This window comes from Didymosphaeria variabile (assembly GCF_027946475.1).
Source record: "Didymosphaeria variabile strain IMI 356815 chromosome Unknown scaffold_3, whole genome shotgun sequence".
Lineage (NCBI taxonomy): Eukaryota > Fungi > Ascomycota > Dothideomycetes > Pleosporales > Didymosphaeriaceae > Didymosphaeria > Didymosphaeria variabile.
Window position 1 is genome coordinate 2,644,602 of NW_026611622.1, and position 20,886 is coordinate 2,665,487.

Consider the following 20,886-nt stretch of genomic DNA (forward strand, 5'->3'; position numbering starts at 1 on the left):
AAATCGTCCTCCGGAGAAGGCCGATACTGTTGGAGTCCATGATCAGATGCGATAGTCAATTGTGTAGCAGGTGTGGCGAGTCGCTCTGTTTGGCCCGCATTAGTACTCCAGACTGTACTCGACAATCGTTCCTCTAGCCAAAGTTGATCGATATCGAAAATGCGTAAAATGCGTGGGCATCCCTCTACCTACATATCAGAGAAAGCCCTCTTCAAGATCCCGCGCTCAGGTCTGAAGCGTCGATATCGCCTGATGCTTTCTATCTTGTCTGTTGTAATCTCTCCTATCAATTACGCAACTCGACGAGACTCAGCCTGCTCCGGTCTGATGCGATGAAAATCACAGGCCAGTCTCGTCGCTTCTAGGGCGATTTTGAGATCGTGAATTTCCTAGGTTGGCACCGTTCGGACACCCGTGATCATGCGGATGTAACCAACCGGCAGCGTATGCATAACTTTCTCATGAGCTCTTATCTCCCACGATGGTACATCGTATACCTGAAGACGCTCGTCGCCCTGTGATCGAGTCCTTATAAAGATCTCGCCATCCTCTTCTGCAGCTTGCTTGACCAGTTGAGTGATTTCTCCAAACTCTCGAGTACGTAGACAGGACACGAAGCCGTCGATCTGAAGTACGAGGATAACTGCAACCCACAGGAAGGGATATAAGAAAACATTAGGAACACCATAGGTGAAACGCCCACGTAGCCGGCATGTGGCAAGGACAGTGTACCAGACGAAAGCGATATTGCCGAGCATCATTAGGAGCATGAGCCAGCGACGGTCTTGAAGCTCAATGATTGCGAAACCATCCGATGTTTCCATTGTGCTCTTCAGAATCTGTTTAGCAGTGTCGTCGTCAAAGTGGTGAAAGGAGCAATTGAAGAGCCTGAAGACGCGTTCGTTGTGTTTCTCTTCCCTTTGCGTTGTCAGTCGAGGGATTTTAGGAACCCTCTTCACTCACAGCTCATCTGAATGTTTGCTGAAAACAGAACCCCGGCTCATGGCCTTCGGAGGTGGTCTGATCGCATCAACAGGCTCGTCCTCGAAGTCGAGCCATTGCGAGGAGCCTCTTAGTTGTGCCCAAGCCTGCTGATTGGGATACAGATCCGATATCGTGAATTGGATCGGACGTTCACCCTTGCTTGCGCGATGCTTATTGATGAGTCTCTCGAACGTTGGTGTGGGTCCACTACTCCCAGCGCAAAACTCAAAGATCTTCACATCGCGCCCTGTATCCTTCTCATACACTTCTCGGATGACAGAATCCAGGCATTTGGAGGCAGTGAAAGCCGGAGGCGTAGGCTGGATAAAGGGGGCAAAGGGAACCCTGTGCGTCCATTCTCGTGTTAGCACATCTTGACAGCTTCCTCGGATAACGTCAGGCGTGGAAGCAAAATCGCAAATCTCAAACAACCTGAGTGCCTTCTTCAGGAGTACTGGATTGTACCGCTCTATTCGTACACATATTGGTAGAGCTTTCCTGTAGAGCCAGTCCGGCTTCCGATCATCGAAAGGTGACGCGACGTTACTGGCCACGATTGTTAGCGCAATGCGACTCTGCATTGCCTCTTCTGGTATACTACAACATACTTGGCAGGGAGAGGTTGCCTTTTCTGCGCCTGGTCAGTTGGTTGCTCTGGACGATTTTCTGGTTCATAAAGAGGAGGTCGTTTCGCCCCATCAGTCGCCAGTTCCTGTGATAATGTTTTCGGCTGAGAATCCTGAGGTCTCCCTAGCGTGATCTGTTCGGGATCCACATCCGACAGCCTTGCATCTCTCTCTGTCACCCTCTCTTTCCCGTCGAAGATAGCCTTGCGTAACTGAATGCCTGGTTGTACATCGGGTTCGGGATTCACCTCCTCACCGTCTTTCACATCCCGCTCACGGCTCGATCCCGGCGAGTCTTTTCGAACAGTGCCGATAGCTGGGGTCAACGGACGTAGATCCGGAAGTGGCCCCGCCAAGTCATGTCTGTCATCCACGGGTTTCTGGCTTGGTGTGGAGCTGGCTGAGCTGGTTCGTTTTTTCCTAAACTCTTGCGTCGGCTTGTCGATGGCTTGCTCGGGGTCCTTGTCCTTGATTTTCTGGGCTAGAGCGGTGTTCGCCGAGGCGTCCGCGACACTATGTGGTTTTTCTTCTGAGTTCGATGCGGACTCTTGTTGCGAAACCTGAGGGGCGTTCGGACTAGTTGGGTCGGTCCGTACCTGATCTGAATGCGAGCTAGAATTCGCATCCGAAGAGCTGTCTTGCGAGTGACCCGACGCCATGGTGAATGGCGGTGAGCGATCGACTAGTTAGCGATGGGCTGTTTGAGTTGTATCAAGCAATAGGATAACATGCACGAGAGACTGCCTCAAGGTGTGTAGATGAGAGGTGAGAATAGGAACCGGGAATATGCACGCGCAAACATATCGTATCAGTAGGTCCTGCCCAAGTGGGCTTGCAAAGACTCGTAGCAGGTGTCCAACTTCGTCGTCGCAGCTGTGACGTCGTGTCGCGCTTTCGTGAATCGGCTAGCTCTATCCTGAAACGGCTAGCTCTATCCTGAAACGGCTAGCTCTATCCTGAAACAGGGTCTCCTTCGTCTGCAGGGCCCCGGGGGGTCCTTTGCATGTGGCACTCGTAGAATTGTAGACTGTTTCCACATGATTGCTACGTGCACACGAGACTTTGACAACAATGTGTTTCTTGGCATTCGGCCGAGCTGCTGGGTACTATGGGCCGTTGCTAGAAAACCCGCGAAGACTCCCGAGTCGACCCAGGGCTAACCCTCATGTGCATGAACAAATATCACTTCGATCGGCAATTGATCTATGAGTTTAAATACTTGGAATTATTGCTGTCTGTGTGTACGCCCTGACTCTGTACTCACTGTGTTTCATCGTGTCCGTATATCACTTCGACCCGATCTGTACTACATCTGTAAGAGGCAGCCGGGCATCATCAATAACATGCCCCTGACACTGTCAACCCCAAGCAAACTGGTCAATCGGTTAGCTAGCTCGATCATCTCAGCCATGTTTAAAGATCACTTCAGATATCTCATTGTAAACACTTTCATGCATCGCTTTTTGACCGACTAACATTCCTCGGAAACAATGCCGACGTCGTAGACGCCTCCATCGTCAAAATGATCCCGGATCGAGGACCACGCTTCGCTTAGCTCAGCTCCACTTGATGGATGTGTCTCTACGGAAAAAGTGACCCCCCCCCCCACAACAACAACATTGCCTAGCCCAAGCTCCACAAATCAACTCTCACGCACGCACGCACATCGACACTAACTCACATCACACTCAAAATCATGAATGATAAGCATATTATACCGAAACGCTATCAAACCCCTCATTCCCATCCCGTCCTATTCTGGTGATGATGCTTACGGTGCACGACTCCGTGCTTCGAGCCCTATGTTATCTCCTACACCTTATATAACGTGTCCAAAAAACCCTTCGCCAAATCCACAACCACACTTTTATTCGGTAAACTCCCCGCAACCCCATACAAAGCCGCAGTGTCTCCCTTGACCGCGCCCTTCGCCCCCTTGCCCTCAGCCATCCTCTTTCTCTCCTCCTCCTTCACCCCCTCCACAACCTCCACCAAATCTGCAATAAGCTGGTCCGCGACAGCCACGATGGGTAAAGTGACAGCGATGTGGATCGCCGGCGGGGATTGCAGCGCATTGAGATGCCAACCCTTTGCATTCATGCCATCGGCGATGTCATAGATGTCGAGGGAGGGAGAGAGGAACGCGACGACGGAGACGAGCGGGCGGCCTACAACTTTCAAGTCGGACGACAGCTCGGGTTTCTCGCGAATTGCGGATTCGATTTTTTTCATGGAGCCAACAATTTTATGGCATGCGTCGATATAGCCGTTTTGGCCTTGCTTGACGAGGGAGGCCCAGCAGCCTGCAATCAAGGCACCAGGTCGCGAGCCCGCGATGGAGGGGGAGGCGTAGACGCCGCCGGACCAGTCCGGGCTGATGAAATATTGGTATTTGCGGTAGGCGTCAGAGCGGTATAGGACGGTACTGTTGCCCTTGGGGGCGAAGCCGTACTTGTGTGTGTCGCAGGAAATGCTGGTCACGCCCTTGAGCTTGAAGTCAAAAGGCTCGAACTCGAAGCCTGCCTTGGGAAGCATGGGGATGATGAAGGAGCCGAGGCAGCAGTCGACGTGGAGCGGGAGCTTCTTCTTGTGCGCTAGCCTGGAGAGACCTGAGATGTCGTCGATGATACCATGAGGAAAATTAGGAGCTGAGCCTACAAGGAGGATAGTGTTCGGGTTGATGAGGCGCGAGACTGCGCGCAAGTCGACTTTGTATGCGGGTGCTTTGCACGCTACCAGGTGTAGCTTAATTTTGAAGTATTCGCACGCTTTGCGAAAAGCCGTATGTGCCGTCTCTGGTAAAATCATCTCCGGCTCCGTGACGGCGCGTTCTTGATATGCTTTGTTGCGCGCAGACAGACACGCCATGAGGATGGACTCAGTACCGCCACTGGTGGTAACACCGCAAGCGCCCTCGGGCGCATTGAAGAGCGACAGAACCATGGCCACAATCTCTGCTTCCATCTTCCTCACACCAGGGAATACATCCGGATGGATTGGGTTTGCAACGGTAAACTTGCCAAACGCCTCCGTCTGCAGCCGCATCAACTCATCCCCACCATGGTATACCGCTCCACTGACTCTCCCATCTTCCCATCTCGTGTGCTCCATCTGCGCCAGCTCATCCAGCTTCTGCCGCACGTCCTCCTCGCTCCATCCCTCAGCTGGTAGCGCAGTAATGCGCTCAACTCCGGGACCGGAAGGGACCAGCTTGCGCTCAAGCTTTAGTATCGACTCGGCGATCTGGGTTTGGACTTTTGTACGGACGCCTGGAAGCTGGAGGAAGACGCCATAGAGGGTGCGCCGAATGGAGGTGTAAACATCGACGACGGATCCACTTATACCGCGGCCCTTGAGCTGGTAGAAGAGCTTGCGGGTCCATCTGAGTACGAAGAGTATGAAGACAATGTTCCGCAGCCTATGACGCGCCACGAATTAGCATCATCACATTGCCGTTTGCCTTGTCGGCACATACAGGTCCACATTCAGCGCCGCAAGCTGCTGGCCCCTCACGGAGCGAGTGCGCGCATTGAACGTCTCGCGGAGACTGACGGGGAGTCGCGACGAGCCAGGCATATTGCGCTGTCAGTTGCGATCGCTCGATGTGTTCTTTTAGGCCAGCGATAGCATTACACGTATAAAAGAAGAGATTTGGCGGTCGTTATGAGGATGCTTACTTGTTGGACAGTTTGCTACGTCAAGCTGCGTCCACGAGTTCACATGCGGTAGTGGCGGGAAGCCAGGCGCCGTGCACTTGCCGAGGCTGCACCAAAGTGGTTCGCACGGCTTCTCCCGCAATTTCTGGAAGGCCAATAGAGGTTCGCACGCATTCTTCGGCCGCCGGACAACACCACGGTTGTACTATCATCAAGTAAAGAATGCCTCAATGCTCATGTGCTATTATTGTGCTCTGATCTCACCAAAGACCTGACACGTCTCGGTACAGACTTTTGGTTGTCACTAGGTATTGCAACGGTTTGCGAGGCAACTAACCCATGAGCAACATACAGCAGGGGAGCTCGTAAGCATAGCCTAGTACAGTTCAACATGGCAACATGGATCGAATTGTTGGAGGGAGTGAGTATCATGTCCACGTGTAAACAGAGGAAATCCGTGACGCATCTCCTATTTCCGATTTGAACAGGATGCCACGCGGAAGCTAAGCGAACAACTGTCATTAACCCCACGCCACATAGGGGGTTCACACTATCGATTATAGAGCTGTACTAGTACTCGTACTTCAGTCAAGTAAATGTAGACTTTTCAAGGCCTGGACTCTGGAATGGAGCGGAGTGGGTATAATAATCTCTTTCATCGAATCGATAATGCTGGTTGGCCACAGACACAAGTCTATGAGTGGGAGTGCCACCGTGTATGCGCGCCCATCGCAAAGAGGGGCATCACCGCGCCACACTCTTCGCAACGATACGCGTCCTCGTCTAACATGTCTTCGTCCTCTGACTGCCATCGATCCTGCGTGGCGAAGGTGACTTCTTGAGACGGGGTGGGCAGGTCTTCCGAACCTCCTCTGGTACCATCGAGTCGAAGTTTGGTTGTATTGGCGACCGCGGTCTTATCACTAGAGACTGCGGTGTCCATCAAGTCATTGTCTGATATCGACTCGGCCGGCAGAACGTCGTCTGGTTCAGTGACCTTGAAGTCTTTCAATACTTGGTCCTGGCGCTTGAACATCTTGCTGATGTCACGCCCCACGCCCCCCTTTTCGCTTGCTGCGCCTACCATGTTTGTAGCTGCGATGTTGACCAAGCTCAGATTCCATCCGCTCTTCTCCGGGTGCAGTTGTCGGAACAGTGGTAGTAGAGCCTCTGCAACTAAGCGCTTGGCCAATGTGTTAACGTTATCCTTCAAGCTGAAGACGAAATTTGGCATTGGCCCCGAGCGAGAAATTCGTGCGAATGAGCGGTTGCGACTGCCATCTGGATTCTGCGGAAGACGTGGTCTGGTTGTGAGCCGCAGGGTCTTGGGGAAAGCCAACCATCGCTTCGCGCTCAAACTCGACGATTCCGTGTTATCAATGTTAATATCGGCCGACGTGAGAACAGCTTCGTCATCCTCTAAGAGGTCAGCATGCATCCGCCGCAGCAGGCTCTTCGACAATAACATAAGCTCATTCTTCACCTCAAGAATAGTATCGAGACGGATGTAGCTGTCTTCCAGGCTGATTTGAGTAGGCACATCACGAGCCCGTCCGACCTCACTATCATCGATACCATTCAGTAAACCCCATATCTTAGCGCCAATACTATATGGCGCGCCCGCGCCTCCGAGAATCTGCTCAAGCGCTTCTGCTCCAATATCAGAGACCCTTCTCAAGTCACCAACGAGCACCTTCTCTTTGGTGCCGCCGTAAACTAAGCCATGGTCAAACTCTGCTGGCCTCTGCAACACGAGCGCGCGCAACTTCTGTGCAATTTTGAAGCCAATGCCAGGGATCTTCCCGACTTCATGGCTATCTATGAATAAGGTGACGTTATCCTGACCGTCCTCTGAGGTGTAGGGCGGAAGTAGAGTAGTCTGATCGTTAGGCTTATGCACATTGCCAACAAGCTTGGAGAGAAGCTTATTTGTCGAGATGCCGACCGTGCAGGTGTGGTCTTTCTCTAATTCGAGTCTGCGTCGTAGATACTGGGCAAGATGACTGCCAAGTATCAGACGTAGGCGCAATGCATCTGACAGGCCATCTACGGTACGTTAGCGGTCTGATGAGACAACGGCCTCCCCGCAATCTGCAACCACGGAGACAGGGCCTAAGGCGTACGGCCGCTGCGTGGCTTGTAAAGGATTTTACGCGGGTGCGTATATCGCACGACGCTTAATTTGTATGTCGAAACCCCGCCCCCTTGGTCCGCACCAGCGGCAATAGATGTTGAGACAAAGGTATACGACCAGGATAAACTTCGCCCACTCGCTTTCAGGGTGTGTCGAGAGCGTATCCACGTGAACGATGAAGCCGTCCTAGCGTGGTAAGGCTGATGATGTGCGGGTCTAAACGAACACCACAACCGAGCGCAGGATTGGAGACTCCGGACTAAACTTACTTTGAATGTTCGAAACAGAATGTTCTGCGAAACATCTAACGCAGGCAACAGCCGCACGGCGCCGTACAGATAGCTTGCATGCCGGTGTCGTACCAGGATACCAAATGCAAATATTGACGACACTCGGCCCCAGGAACAAAAACCTGAAATGGAAAAGAACCGCTCTTACCTGAAGAGGTATCCGCTTGTTCTGGATATGTCTGACCAGCCACCTTGGAAGCATCGAAAGCAAAGCCAGCCGATGGATCTGTTTTGGAAAGACAGAAAAAGGAAGAGGTAAGATCCGTTGGGTTCAGAAATTCCACGTTATAGTCTACCATATCGGTGACGTCCATCCAAACCTGTGGAAGCCATCTTAGTGTTCGCTTATCCTAGTCCGGACCTCGATGAGGAAAATAGCATATACGAGCGAGGGAGCTTTTGCGGCGGGGAATTCGAAATGGCGGTGCTGCCAAGATGAAGGAAGCTGACGGAAGAATCCGTGGAATGTGCCTACCTCGTCGAAGCCCAACCTTTCGCAACGAGAGTTCCACGAGAAGGAGCGAAGGAAGGCGTAGAGCTCCTTTGAGGCATTGCGAAACCGTGTCAGATCCTCGCCGAGGACGATGACGACGTCCGGACAGATCTTCTTTGCTTCTTTGATGAGCTGCAGTTTGTAGAGGCCCTGCGAGGGTCAGCGTGCTGACTCGCGTACAGGATACGGACGAGATGGTAACGAAGGAAGCACACGATGGGCGTTCGCTGCGATTGGCTGGAAAGGCACACATGGGCTGGAAGGATCGCAATTCGGCCTTGGTGCGATCCGCAGGTCGAAATCGCGCAGTTGGCTGACGCGACAGGATTCGTACGGAACAATGGAACTCTTACTCTCCGGCGTGCCTCGTAGTTGCAAGTGACCACGATCTGTTTCTGTTGTATGGCGAGCGGACGGGATCGCAGCGACGGCGTTTCAGCCTCGACCACGCTGGCGTAGAAGGCGTCCTGGCGAGGGCATGAGTAAGCTAGGCCGGACTGGATACACCTCGTGAACGACCGCAGTGGATGCATACATAGTCCTGGACAGGTGACAGACGTGGTTAGCAAGCTCGGCTCTTGTTGAGGATTAGGGCCGACTGCCGTCGCGATTACGACGAGATGTGAGGCTCGGGGCTTTTGGGCGCATCATCAGCTGGCGTGCACTGCGAGGTTAGGCAGTGCAGGCCGGGGCCTGTGCTTACAAAGTGGATGATGATGGAGTCGAGGGGCCGGTTGAGCCTCTTCCTCGGCCGGTCCATGGCAGCCGTGGGTGGGTAGACGTGTGGGATGCAGGTGCGCGTCGAAACCGCTGCGATGGAACAGAAGCGCCTTCGAAATGCGAAACGCAGCGCGAGCCAAGAGGGAGGCTATTGGCAATAGCAGGACGACGACGGTGGATGCGGGCTCTGATGTGCGCTACGGCGGGCGGGCCAAGAGCGTTTGCCACGTCGAAAATAGGTTGTTTATTCTTGGACGGCGCGCGCCCGTTGGTTTTGTGGGCCCCCCGGCGACTGTCACTGCGCTCCACCCAAGAGACGCTCTGGTGGAGCACCAACGCCCCCGCTTCGTCCTGCCCAAGTTGCTGCGCTTTATATACGCCGCCGCCCGCCAGCCTCGATGCGCAGAAGACGTGCCCCTCGCGTCCCGCTACCCCCCGGCATCAGCAGCCAGGAATACGAAGCCCAAGCACAACACGAGCTGCCCCCAGCTGACGGCTCCCCTCCCATCTGCGCCATCCCCATACCACCGTCACCACCCCAGACGCTCCTCTCCATCTGCTCGCATGATGTTGTCGACTATATCACACTCCATGGCGCCCACCGTCCGTTCACGGGACCCTCCCACACACATCATGGCCACCACCACCACCCAGCTGCCCATAATAACCCCGCGCCAGCCCGCCCTCTCCCAGCGACCTAGACTCCGCCTCGACACCCAGCAGCATCGCACCTTTGGCAAAGGCTCCAGCCTGCGTCTCGACACTCTGAGCGCCGTCTCGCCCACCGCCCGCAACACCTTCTCCAACGCCTACGAGCCCCCGGCCTCTGCTGCACCGGCCACTGGTCGCCCATCCAAACTGCGTCTGTCTATAGACAGCAGCTGCAACGCCCCAAACAGCGCATCTACACCCAGCTCAGCATCGACACTATCATCCGCCCTCACTTCGGCTTCTACCGACTCTGCCACCTCCATCGTTCCATACAAGCAACCGCACAACGTCCGCTCCATACTCTCCAACGGTCCGAATCCACGCAAAATGGCCACTGCAAGGCCACTGTTCCCGGCTGAAAAGCGCGTGTCTTTCCGCACACCACTAGAAGAGGAGATCAAGACTGTGAAGTTTACACTGGCGCATTCGGACATCGAGTCTTCAGTCTCGACCGTCTCGTCGCTCGCAACGACTCCATCGGAAGAGTCAGAAACTAGCACAACCTTGTCAATCAACACAAAGACTATTTCTACCGCATCGCCTTCGCTATCCATCCCGTCATCCTCATCAGCCTCTCCATTTGCCTCGTTGCAAACCTCGCCTCGGCCCAGAGGTCCACGCGCGGGTGACAAGCGCGACTCTTCCGAATCTGACAGCGATTCTTGTCCCGAGACACCCGTAGCGGGGCGGCGCAAACGGAGAAGAGACTGGAGATGGACACTTGGCCCGCTTCCGTCCGACAAGTCGACTTCGTCGTCGTCGTCAGCGTCAACAAGCGTGGCAACGAGCGAAGATAGCAATTAATCAACCGGCACGAAATGAATTCTTGCATGGCGTTTCGGGAGGCAGCTTCATTACACGGGACAAGCTCAGGCTCACATTACGCACAGGCATCGGCGTTTTTACTTATCTCATGAGCATTTCACGGTGTTGATTCTTTTCCATGATACCACATCTGCATGGCTGGCATACTAGGCGACTGCTCAGAGCGTCGCACTACTCAGGATACTATTACCTACTTTAATTCTGTAAATACATGTGCCTTTCTGAAAGACAGACATTACCATCGTACATCTTCCCACATGAACGTGACTCAAGCACCAGCTTCACATGGCCATGCCTTGCCAAACATTCTAGAACCCAAAGCCACTCACATCAAGATACAGCACCATCGAAATCCTCGACTCTTCCTTCGTCGCCATGGATTGGTCGTCACTTGGACCCTGAGATCGAGACGCCATCGCACGCGGCTTGTCATGCGGTTCATTCCGTCGCATGACGATCGCTGGCCGATCTTCGCCGATCTCACACCATGTAACGCAACACGGTGCTTACACCCCACGACCCATGATATACTAAGAGTCCATCCCTATACTATACGGGGATGGAATCGCTATGTGGACAAGTTACCCAGAGTATCTCGCGTGGATAAGTGGGAAGCGAAGACCCGCGTCATCTCATAAGCGAAGGTGTAGCGAAGTGGCGCTGGAGCTGAACGCCCTCTACAGACAGACTGAAATCGGTACACAAGAAGTCGTATCGAGACTCGCATCGAAATATTTGAAATTAATCATCTGTGCTTCTCGTATGGTTCGCCGCAATCAACAATGCGGGACATACCACCTGGGCACGTTGCGGTCCCAGACCGTCTGTGCCTCAGGCACACAGATCAGTCCCTCATCCGCTCCCTTCCAGTCCCGCTATCGATAGCCTAAATAATCCAAGCTGTCAACAAGCGATCGACGCAAAAGGCCTGTCAAACGAAAACTCTCTTAGTGGGGGTTATTGGCGTTCCAGAACACTTGCCGTGAGCCTCGAACAGGGAAACGGAACCAGCGCGCGAAACGTCGGAAGCGTGGAGGAGACCGAATGTCCGAGGATCAAACGGACGGGAGGTTGACCGACGCACGTGGGAGGTACCGACTAAAAATAGCGCCGAGCATTCCGAGGTACAATGGCAAACAGACTCGACTGCTGATTGCGATGTGGGCTTGCGAAACGCGTGACTACGCGTACGGTGGAGGCGGGCGTATGTGTGGTATAGGGGTGAGGCGTACAGTGAAGAGTGATATTCCGGTGTAAGTGCTGATGAGAGGTTACATATAATCTAGGAGTGACAGGGGATGGCGCGGTATGAGAGGAATCCTTGGAAAAGATCGGTATGCCCGATCCATCTAAACTACCTGATCGTAGTACATTTTAGTGAAAGGGCAGTCCGGTTGGTTTCTGAATGATTGGCCACTATATCCTTGAGCATCATCTGGTGGATTTGAGAAAGGTATTGATCTTGTCTAGAGGGCTGTACGTTATGACCACATATCTATCGCACATTTTCCCAGGGCTCCACGTGTTATTTTCAATTTAAGAATGCTGAGATTGACTAGAAAGCGTGAACCTAGACTGATCTTGAGCCTTGTAATCTCCCAATCAGTCATCCTCATCACTACTCTCTTCATTATCCTCAGCCTGTTCTCCTTGTTTGATGATACCTTGACCGCCTTGATCCGGTACATGGCCTGTAGTCGGCTCTATGGTAACACCAAGTGCTTGACGGCCGTCCGCAAACTGTTCGTGGTCTTCTTTCGCCAATTCCTCGAGCACTTCATTGATTTTAGGTAGCATGTGGGTCTCAGTAGAGACCTGAAAGCATCTACCCAGATCACCGGGGGCCTGCTCAAGCTCCGGCACCAGGCTTTCGAGAACTTCAATAAGATGTTGGTCGTCCCTGTGAAGCCGCTGTTTCTTTAAGCGAAAAGCGCGGGCCGGGCTTGACGCCAGGACCCAATGATTCGAATTCGTGATAGGATGACCCATTACGATGGCAACACGTGTGTCGGATTTCCAATTTCCAGAATGTGAATAACCGGATGATATCAGTAATCAAGCATCGTTTTGATGGGGTTTTCAGCCAAGCGAACAGTGATAAGCGGTCTGCTACAGTTTGAAGTGTGATGTCTATCGAACATGAGCACATGGTTGCCCAGTGTTGTGCGAGGTACGTACCCAGTCCATATCTAGCATACCACTTCGGGGATACCAGTAGCTCTACTATGAAACGCCTGCAGAGGATACTTATCAGAACACAGCCGGATTTACTACAGTGACACACACACATAGGTCCGACGTCTGATCAGCTACAGTATTCGTGATGCAATGCCACAGCTTGGCATCGCTATTCTTGGCAGTGTAGTTCTGATGTAATATGGACATGCTCAAAGGACGTCAGTGTTGTTCTTCTTCCCAATCGTTATTGACTTTTCTGAATGTTTGGTCTTGAACTGTGTTCCATTCATGAAGACTGAACATAGCGTTGAGTCGTGGCCATTGCGCTCTGAAGAAGCCGAATCCAAACCACCAACTGAGTAGATGCAGACACCGGATGGATGAGTCCGGCCACGCTTGACTCAGGTCCGAGCCTCTAGCAAGAAACCATTCGACCACGCTCAAGACCTTCCATGATCGTAGATTAGACTCGGAGTGCCGGATATAGAATAGGAGAGGACCCACAAAGGCGGGTTGGCCGTCCAGCTCGATTGGGACCGAAACATCCCTAAATCCAGCGTCGTACAAAACATCCAAAACACAAGAGTTAGGAAGTTGCTGACCTAGCGCAGTGTATACGCACACGCTGGAAGGTTTTAGCGATGCAGGAACAATGGCACCTCTCTCTTCGAGAATTCTGCATACACATGCATCGAGGAGCCTGTCCTTTCGGCAGGGGTATTCCCGTTCACGCAAGTGTTTGGTAACCAGTGCTTCCAGGCCTAGTCACTGTAATACAAGACTAGTAACGATGAGACTGGCTTTCTCTGAGTTCCCGGGAAGACGGTCCCAAGCGTCGACGCGGTACAAAAGGTGGCGTTCCTCAATGACATGGGAAAGAGCGAACTTCAAGCTCCCAAGTTGGTCCATCGTACTTGGGTCCAGATGAGGTCGCATCTCCAGCCAGAATCACTTGGCATCCGCATACACGACCACCCACAAAAGAAATCCGGGTTCCCGGGACGGATTTTCAACTTTACTCCATGATCAAGCAATATCTTACAGCCTTCTGGCCAGGACATCATCACAGCCATCTCGTATCACAAGACTACAGTCAATTACGCAGTTTGTAAGTCATGGCGGATGTCCTTCACTAGAGACCGCAAGTACTCAACGTCGCCCTTCTTGAACGGGTAGGATAGACTGAACCTGATGGCCTGAAATTGCTGACGAATCAGAGAGCTGTTGCCATCCGCAGTATCCGGAAGTCTCTGTCTGATTTTATCGAGGGCATCCCTGCACGTTACCACAGCTGCGCTTGTAGCAGCAACAGAACTTAGCGGATCGAGCTTAATGAGGACAATCTCGAGTTGCTCGAGTTAGTCTTTCAAGCGATCAAGTCCGATACGTATGTCTTCAGCCTTGTCCACGGCGGCTTTGACGTCGCCGATGAGGAAATGCAGTCTTTCACACGCAAAAAGACCGAGTGAGATGACGCTTACGGCGCTCCCAGCAATAGAGAACGGATCGGCCATGATAATCACAAGGCGGGTGGTCAAGGACAGAGTCATGGAGCCTCCGCTGGAGAGGAAGTAGAAGTGGCTCATAATGAGGCTGAGGCGAGGTTCAGGTGAGTGCGTCATTGCAGGTCATAGTGAGCTCAATGCATCCTGCTGCACATCCTTGGCTTACCCACTGATATGACTCTTGAATGATGAAGCCGTGTGACCCTCGTATGCGTTATTTCATCCTCATTCTAGTGATAGAAATCATCGTCCCTTCGATGTATTTCGTAGCGCCGCGCGTCGCAGTTCGAGGGTATGCTCCGCGCATGGAGCACAGGATCAGGTGTCCGCCTCGTATTGCGCAATATACATGGGGATTCGCTAGGTGATCGCTGAGCTGAGTGGTCTTCCGCCGCAACAGTAGGTGTCGGCCAATCAGGCGTGGAAAAGTGTAAAGGAAGACTTAACCAGGTCAGCCAGTAGGGTGACAACCGTCAGCTGCAACATGGCATCCGAGCATAACGAACGTCTCTCTCACGCTCTCCGCTTGTTCGCCCGGTTTTTGTTGCCTTCGGGGGCAGCCCCTGTGTCTGCCTCGTCGTCCGCCATATCTGTGGCCGTCTTGCTCCTTTCCCGCTTCCTCTTCTTCCTGTTTGCTGCCTGCTCCCCATCCCCTGCAGTACTCGTACCAGGCACATAGCGTACAACGCTCCGCCTGTCCTCATTACCCCCCTCCCTACTGTCTCGCCGCTGCTTCGCTATTTCAGTCCTACTCTCCCTGACTAGCCTTTCATACTCCTGGGTCCTCTTCAAATTCTCCACCTTCGTCATCACCCTCCAATCGTCCGGCTTTCCTGCCGCTCTCCATTTCTTCCACCGATCCTCATGCATAACATTCCCACTCAGAATCACAAAAGCACAGCCGTTATACAGCATACGCACCGCCTGAACAGGCAGCCACTTCGCCCTCAGCCCTCCGTGTTCCTTAAGCCAGTGAGCGACTTTGGCGGGCGTCTTGCACATGTGCCGAATGTGCGGCTCGACGTAGATGGCGCGCTGGTCCCAGAAGCTTAGGCCGTCGTCGTCTGTGATTGAGAAGGAGTTGGAAGGAACGAAGGGCGCAGGGTAGGTGGAGGGAAGGCGGCGAACGTAGAAGCCTGAGGAGGATAGCTCGAGTGATGGGCTAAATACTTCTTGTAGTGCTTTCCGAAGGAATGACTGAGTGGCCTGTGGCTTGAGAGTTGCTATGTTTGGGTGATCGAGGATTGCCGTGAGATGAACATATTCTTCTTCCCCATCAACCGTCCTATGCCGCTCTTGAAGCCATTTGGCACCATCCTTGTCTTGGTGCGCGTAGTCGGTGAAGATCAGCTCAATTCCAGCGACTACTTGGGCAAGATACTCCAGGGAGGCTGCTGTGGTAGCTGGCTTTGAACTCTTGAGAACAGTTGGCTTGTCACCATGTTCCTCCGCTTGCGCTTCTGGAGATGGTGCAACTGAATCGGTGCTTGTTCTCTGCATGGCCTGAACGAGCGCGTCTTCACTTGAGACTTGGGCCGCGCCTGAGCTCTGTGGCTGGCCGATCTTGCGCTTTTGGGTCTCCTTGACGCCCTTGAGCCGGAGCGAGCGAGGGACGAACATGGCCACTGCGCTGCTACATTAAAGCCGCAAAGAGTGATGTACGATCGAGAAGTGGTTTCGGCTGAAGTGCAGCTGTGCGACGCGTTTTGAGGGGTCCACGGTCATACGTTCGTCACGCGAAGTCACGTTGCGGCTCCACATCGATTACCGGTATGTCTTGGCGTGACCGAACTCCAGTATCACCGCAAATGATAGCTTCCAACCATTTTCACGACCACCTCCCCGCCCCACACTGCACTACCCATTCTTGGACCATATACAATGCCCAAGGAAAAAAACATTAACCCCGTGCAAGCCGCCAAAAAGGTCGAAAAGCAAAAACAGCTCAAAAAACAAAAGGCACAGCTCCAAACGCAGCGTACCGAAAAACTCGCCCGCCGCAACCCCGTCCGCATCCAGCGCGACATCGATGCACTCAAAGAAGCAGAGCAGAGCGGCGCGCTACGACCACATGAACGCACACGGCTCAATGAGCTGGAGAAAGACCTCGCGGCGGTGAACAAGGCGCGGACGGCGCTGGGGGAGAATGCGCCGCAGTTCAAGCCAGAAAGGAGAGATGATGGGGGTGATAGAGGAGGGAGGGGTGGAAGAGGAGGCGTGTTGGGGAAGAGGTCTAGGGATGGCAATCGGAGGAATCACAATGGCGAGGAGAGCAGCGATACGGATGCGGATGTGAGGGATATTCCGATGCCGAGGGATACGCCACCACCCATACCGCGGCGATATGGTGGGGATGCACAGGCTGAGGAAGGACCTCCAGAGGCGAAGAAGCCGACGCTCGTGTACGAAGCTGCGCCGCAAGTCCGCGACTTTAAGAAGGAAGTTACATCACGGTTCATGCCTGCGGCTGTTGCGCAGAAGATGAAGCTAGCGAAGGGAGAGGGAAGGCTGTTGGAGCCGGAAGAGTTCGACAAGCTACAACAGGAGGGATACATGAGCACTACACGGGTGGGTGAAGCTGGGGCTGAGGCCGAGGCGGATCCTGAATTGGATCGTTTTCTGCATGCACAAGAGGCCAAGGAAGTTGCGGCAAAGGCTGCCGAAGCCGCCATGCAAGAGGCGGAACTCGAAATGATAGAGGCGGAGGACAAAGGCGAGATACCCAACTTGGAGGCTGAAAGCAGGGTTGCGGAGAATAAACTACGACACGTGGAGATCGAGGAGGTGGAGGATGACGACTATTGAACTACGATACCCAAGACCGAATGACAATGTTGATCACTTTTAAGAACCGTGAGCATTGCAACAATTTGACACGGCAGCAAGGCCAGACAAGTGCCGAGTCATACATGGCCGTTCGCGCGTTGAACCCGGTATACGTAACTGCATGCAATGTTCCTGGCGTTCAACCTGATAAAGACTTCGTTAGCGAAGTGCCCGTAAGGCGTGGGTACGAGAGCGAGATACAATCATCGTCATGTCACATGTTTAGGTGCTCTTTCACATTATTACAACATCACCACCAGCACCGAGAAAGACAGACTTTCGTATTCATGATTTATTCATTCATCGTAGCCTAGGCTGTAGGGTATACTGATACGAATTCGGCCATAGGTGAGAACAAGCCCCAAGCTCATGCCATAATCGTTCGTGTCGAACAAGTTGAAGAAGTCAATCCACCCGCATGAAGCGAAGTCGTCTATTTCTTGCTGCCGGACAAGGTGTCCTGGACGGACTGGGCAGCGTTGCCGAGGGACTCCTGAGCGGAGCCGAGGATGCCTTGGCCCTGGTTCTGAGCGTTGTCGCCGCCGCTGCGGGTGGCATCGCCGACCTTCTGGGTGGCGGACTTGTCACCCTCTGTGCATTTGTTAGCACGAGCCAAAGCAGGAAGATGTGGAGAGAAGCATACCAGGCTGAACGGAAGAGGCAGCCTTGTCGTAGGCACCGGAGGCAGACTCGGAGGCCTTGTCGAGAGTAGACTTCTGGGAGTCAGGAGTGACCTTCTCCTGCACCTGGTCACCGAGACCCTTGCGACTACGACATGTTAGCGGTTGGCCATGGTAGGTAGCCGAAGAGGAGCGTACCCGAGATCAGACATGTTGCTTGTTGGTGGTGGGTTGGGTTGGTTGTTTACGAGGTGTTTGTGGTTGAGAGTTGTTGAGAGCAGATGTGTGTGATGGATGGCAAGTCTAGAGGCGGCGAAAGAGTGTTTATATACAAGCGGCAGCTGTGCCCGCAGACAGAGCACCTACGCCATTCGCACGTCATGGTGTTTGCTGCGAGGCAGCCACAGATGAAGGTCCACCGGTGTGGATGCTGCCGCGCAGGCGCGGGCAAGCGCATTGCAAGCGCCTGCCTTGTGGCTGCACGATTGGTCGATCTCGCAAATCTCATATGCTAAAGTCGCACCTGGCCATGGCGAAATACCCTGATTTCCATAGCGGCTCGCATCTTGGACCGCTGCAGAGCTACCCCGCGGCTGACGTCACCCGCGCCTGCAGCACGTGCGTCGCGCCGTGGAGGGGCAATTGCCTCGCGTTCGCGACCGTCGTGTGACAACAACAGGGAATACTTGTGGGTATACATCCGCGGGCCAGCAATATGCCATCATCCTCTTGTACGTCTTCACCCGGTTTCTGTTCGCCTCGAGAGACGCAATGTCGTCATGCCCCTCTGTTCGCCACCAAACAACGCCATGTTCTCACAGTCAGCCCGCTTGTGAATTCGAATCGACGATGCTCTCAGCCTCGGCTGTCACTCCGTCCACGTACGCCACATGTAAACACTACCTAGCTGGTCATGTCTACCTTCTACCTTCATCGTTGTCACGAACAACCCCTCGACAGTACTCTGGCTTGGAAACCAAGCTGTGCGAACGACACTTGCACAAGTACGAAGCTATCAGGGACTTCCTCGATCAATCCAGACATTCTTGATATTCTTTAGATTACGAGAAGGCTGCTGTGTTCGACACTGTTGAACGTCGGATTCGCACAAGAGCTGGACATCCGACGCGAGGCTCCACACTTCTGGAGCGCAACTTCGAACTCTACCTGTCTGTCTGGTTCATTTGTGCTGCATGAAGAATGTCCCCTTTTCTACAAGTAGTTCTACTCCACGCTCTCGATGTAATGTTATCAGAGGCTTATACGCAGCTGTTGGCTAGCTTTCATCCTGCTCGCTGATGTGTTGCAGCTGAGTGCTGACACAGGAGCTTCAAAGCCTCGTGTCAACAAGATCCAACGTTGAGTAGTCGTTGGGGGGTGAGATCTACGTGCTAGACTTAGATACTAGGCTGATAGTACGAACCTGAGGCGGACCGCGACTAAGCACCCCAGCCTACATAGGTTGGCTTACGATTCTCCGCTCCTTCGTCTTTGTTGCATCGACCAATGAACCGCGATTCAAATCCCGTGAAACGTTTCAAAACTTCCATTCGACGTTCCTGCATCTCGCGCGATAGGGCGTCAGAAACATTGATCAACTTTCGCTATGCGAACGCCGAGACGCTATCGACTGCCGCCGTGTCTGTAAAAGCATGACTACCAGCAGCATCTTGGAAGTGCCTCATAGCATACTACAGGCTTGCGATCATAGCCTCGAGATTGCTCACCTTGATTATTAGCCTGAACCAAGCCTGCAACCCCTCCAAGATATCTGAGTGCTAGCGCACCAAACTCGCCTTGTCCTTGGCGAGAATGTTTGCTGAGTGTCGCGCGAGTAAAATAGGAGTTCGGTAGAGACCAGCCTTCTGCTTTTGGCGCTCTAGGCGCGCCTTACACGGCCAGCCGACTCGACAACACCGGCCGGACGCCTACCTCTCGTTGAAATATACGTTGTCCCGCCCATTTTGGGCTGTGTGGTCTCTTACACTGATAAGCAGGAGTTCTTCACTCGTTTGGGCCTTTTGTTCACACTCGTTCTATACTAATTAGCATCTCAAGGGCGATTGCACATGATCCTTCTTCATCATGAAGTTTCAATACCCAGCTCTCCTTTCCTTACTCTACATCAACCCAGCAGTGGCCGACTACACCGAAAATACCCACACAGCAATCCAACTCCTCCAAGAGAAATTCTACAATGTCGACACCGGCCTCTGGAAAGGCGGGTCCGTTGATCTATGGTGGCAGTCCGGTCACATTTTAGAGAGCATTGCCCGCTTCGGCATCGCAGACGAGTCCTACAAGCAGACCGCCATAGACATCGTCACAAACACGCACGCCAAATCTGGAAACCAGATCGGCTACACAAACTGGCACAACGACTACTATGTGTTGATTGTTGACTCACCTGACCCTACTTCAGACGGAAAACAATTTATAATTAAGTTAATTAATTAATTATCTATAGGTAGTAATTTAGATAAATAAGCACCTTAGGGAATACTTAAGAAGTCTATTTTATATAGATTAATATTATTATATCTACTATTAGATAGATCTTTTTAACTTAGTAGCTAAGTAGTTAGATTAAATTAATCTACTATTATCTCTTATAAATTAAGAAGAACTTTTCCTATCTAAAAGGGCGTCTCTAGTATTATAAGGGGTTTCTATATACCTAACCTAGGCTAGTCTTATAGGTATTTAGTAAATAGGAGTAAATAAATAATAAAGGGGTAAGAGAATATTCTAATCTTACTATAGAAGGTAAGGTAATAACTATATAAGAAGACTAATAGATCTTAGTATAAAAGATATACTTTAATTTTAATTATAGAATTTAACTATAAAAAGTAAAAAATACTTAGAAACTATTCTAGACTATATACTACTCTTCTTAGTCCTTATAATCCCTTACTAGCCTTTATTTCTAGGGAGTATAGTGTTATAAACTAGATAAGGTAGGGAAGTTTAGGTACTTATAAAGGTAGAAGATATAATAACTAGGGTTATAATAAAATAAAAATATACTAAGTTACTTAGATAGTAGTTATATAACTTATTTAGCTACTTAGAATTCCTAAATAACTAAGTAGCTAAGAGCTATTATATAACCTACTTAGTTATTTAGAATTTCTAAGTAACTAAGTAAGATCCCTATATAGAAATTATTAAATCTAGAAAGGGTAGCTAGTCCTAAATAGGTTAAGGTTAGTTCTTAGGTAAGACTTACTAAGGGGAGAAAGAAGGGGTTCTTATTAATATAGAAGTATCTTATAAAGTATAATAAGTTAATAAGAAGGCCTAAGTAAATCTAAA

General features: G+C 52.0%; 9 protein-coding genes across 9 annotated transcripts; 2 read left to right on the forward strand and 7 right to left on the reverse strand.

Annotated features, from left to right (window-relative positions):
* Nucleotides 1–389: 389 nt before the first annotated feature.
* N0V89_004223 (uncharacterized protein) lies at nucleotides 390–2,269 on the reverse strand (the record flags this gene model as incomplete). Its single annotated transcript, XM_056213011.1, has 3 exons — nucleotides 390–918; nucleotides 964–1,530; nucleotides 1,593–2,269. 3 exons carry the CDS (start codon nucleotides 2,267–2,269, stop codon nucleotides 390–392), a joined length of 1,773 nt encoding a protein of 590 aa, XP_056073319.1.
* Nucleotides 2,270–3,422: 1,153 nt separating this feature from the next.
* Nucleotides 3,423–5,186, reverse strand: DPL1 (Dihydrosphingosine phosphate lyase; the record flags this gene model as incomplete). Its single annotated transcript, XM_056213012.1, has 2 exons — nucleotides 3,423–5,028; nucleotides 5,086–5,186. 2 exons carry the CDS (start codon nucleotides 5,184–5,186, stop codon nucleotides 3,423–3,425), a joined length of 1,707 nt encoding a protein of 568 aa, XP_056073320.1.
* Nucleotides 5,187–5,960: 774 nt separating this feature from the next.
* Nucleotides 5,961–8,004, reverse strand: N0V89_004225 (uncharacterized protein; the record flags this gene model as incomplete). Its single annotated transcript, XM_056213013.1, has 2 exons — nucleotides 5,961–7,312; nucleotides 7,839–8,004. The coding sequence occupies 2 exons, from the start codon at nucleotides 8,002–8,004 to the stop codon at nucleotides 5,961–5,963; spliced, it is 1,518 nt and encodes a 505-aa protein (XP_056073321.1).
* A 20-nt stretch (nucleotides 8,005–8,024) lies between these two features.
* On the reverse strand, nucleotides 8,025–8,943 carry N0V89_004226 (uncharacterized protein; the record flags this gene model as incomplete). Its single annotated transcript, XM_056213014.1, has 3 exons — nucleotides 8,025–8,333; nucleotides 8,537–8,650; nucleotides 8,887–8,943. The coding sequence occupies 3 exons, from the start codon at nucleotides 8,941–8,943 to the stop codon at nucleotides 8,025–8,027; spliced, it is 480 nt and encodes a 159-aa protein (XP_056073322.1).
* Nucleotides 8,944–9,536: 593 nt separating this feature from the next.
* Nucleotides 9,537–10,418, forward strand: N0V89_004227 (uncharacterized protein; the record flags this gene model as incomplete). Its single annotated transcript, XM_056213015.1, has 1 exon — nucleotides 9,537–10,418. The coding sequence occupies one exon, from the start codon at nucleotides 9,537–9,539 to the stop codon at nucleotides 10,416–10,418; it is 882 nt and encodes a 293-aa protein (XP_056073323.1).
* Nucleotides 10,419–12,041: 1,623 nt separating this feature from the next.
* On the reverse strand, nucleotides 12,042–12,626 carry N0V89_004228 (uncharacterized protein; the record flags this gene model as incomplete). Its single annotated transcript, XM_056213016.1, has 2 exons — nucleotides 12,042–12,356; nucleotides 12,618–12,626. The coding sequence occupies 2 exons, from the start codon at nucleotides 12,624–12,626 to the stop codon at nucleotides 12,042–12,044; spliced, it is 324 nt and encodes a 107-aa protein (XP_056073324.1).
* A 2,009-nt stretch (nucleotides 12,627–14,635) lies between these two features.
* Nucleotides 14,636–15,742, reverse strand: N0V89_004229 (uncharacterized protein; the record flags this gene model as incomplete). Its single annotated transcript, XM_056213017.1, has 1 exon — nucleotides 14,636–15,742. The coding sequence occupies one exon, from the start codon at nucleotides 15,740–15,742 to the stop codon at nucleotides 14,636–14,638; it is 1,107 nt and encodes a 368-aa protein (XP_056073325.1).
* A 261-nt stretch (nucleotides 15,743–16,003) lies between these two features.
* N0V89_004230 (uncharacterized protein) lies at nucleotides 16,004–16,927 on the forward strand (the record flags this gene model as incomplete). The annotated part of the gene is made up of 1 exon (XM_056213018.1): nucleotides 16,004–16,927. The coding sequence occupies one exon, from the start codon at nucleotides 16,004–16,006 to the stop codon at nucleotides 16,925–16,927; it is 924 nt and encodes a 307-aa protein (XP_056073326.1).
* Nucleotides 16,928–17,381: 454 nt separating this feature from the next.
* N0V89_004231 (uncharacterized protein) lies at nucleotides 17,382–17,780 on the reverse strand (the record flags this gene model as incomplete). Its single annotated transcript, XM_056213019.1, has 3 exons — nucleotides 17,382–17,539; nucleotides 17,592–17,716; nucleotides 17,767–17,780. 3 exons carry the CDS (start codon nucleotides 17,778–17,780, stop codon nucleotides 17,382–17,384), a joined length of 297 nt encoding a protein of 98 aa, XP_056073327.1.
* Nucleotides 17,781–20,886: the final 3,106 nt, after the last annotated feature.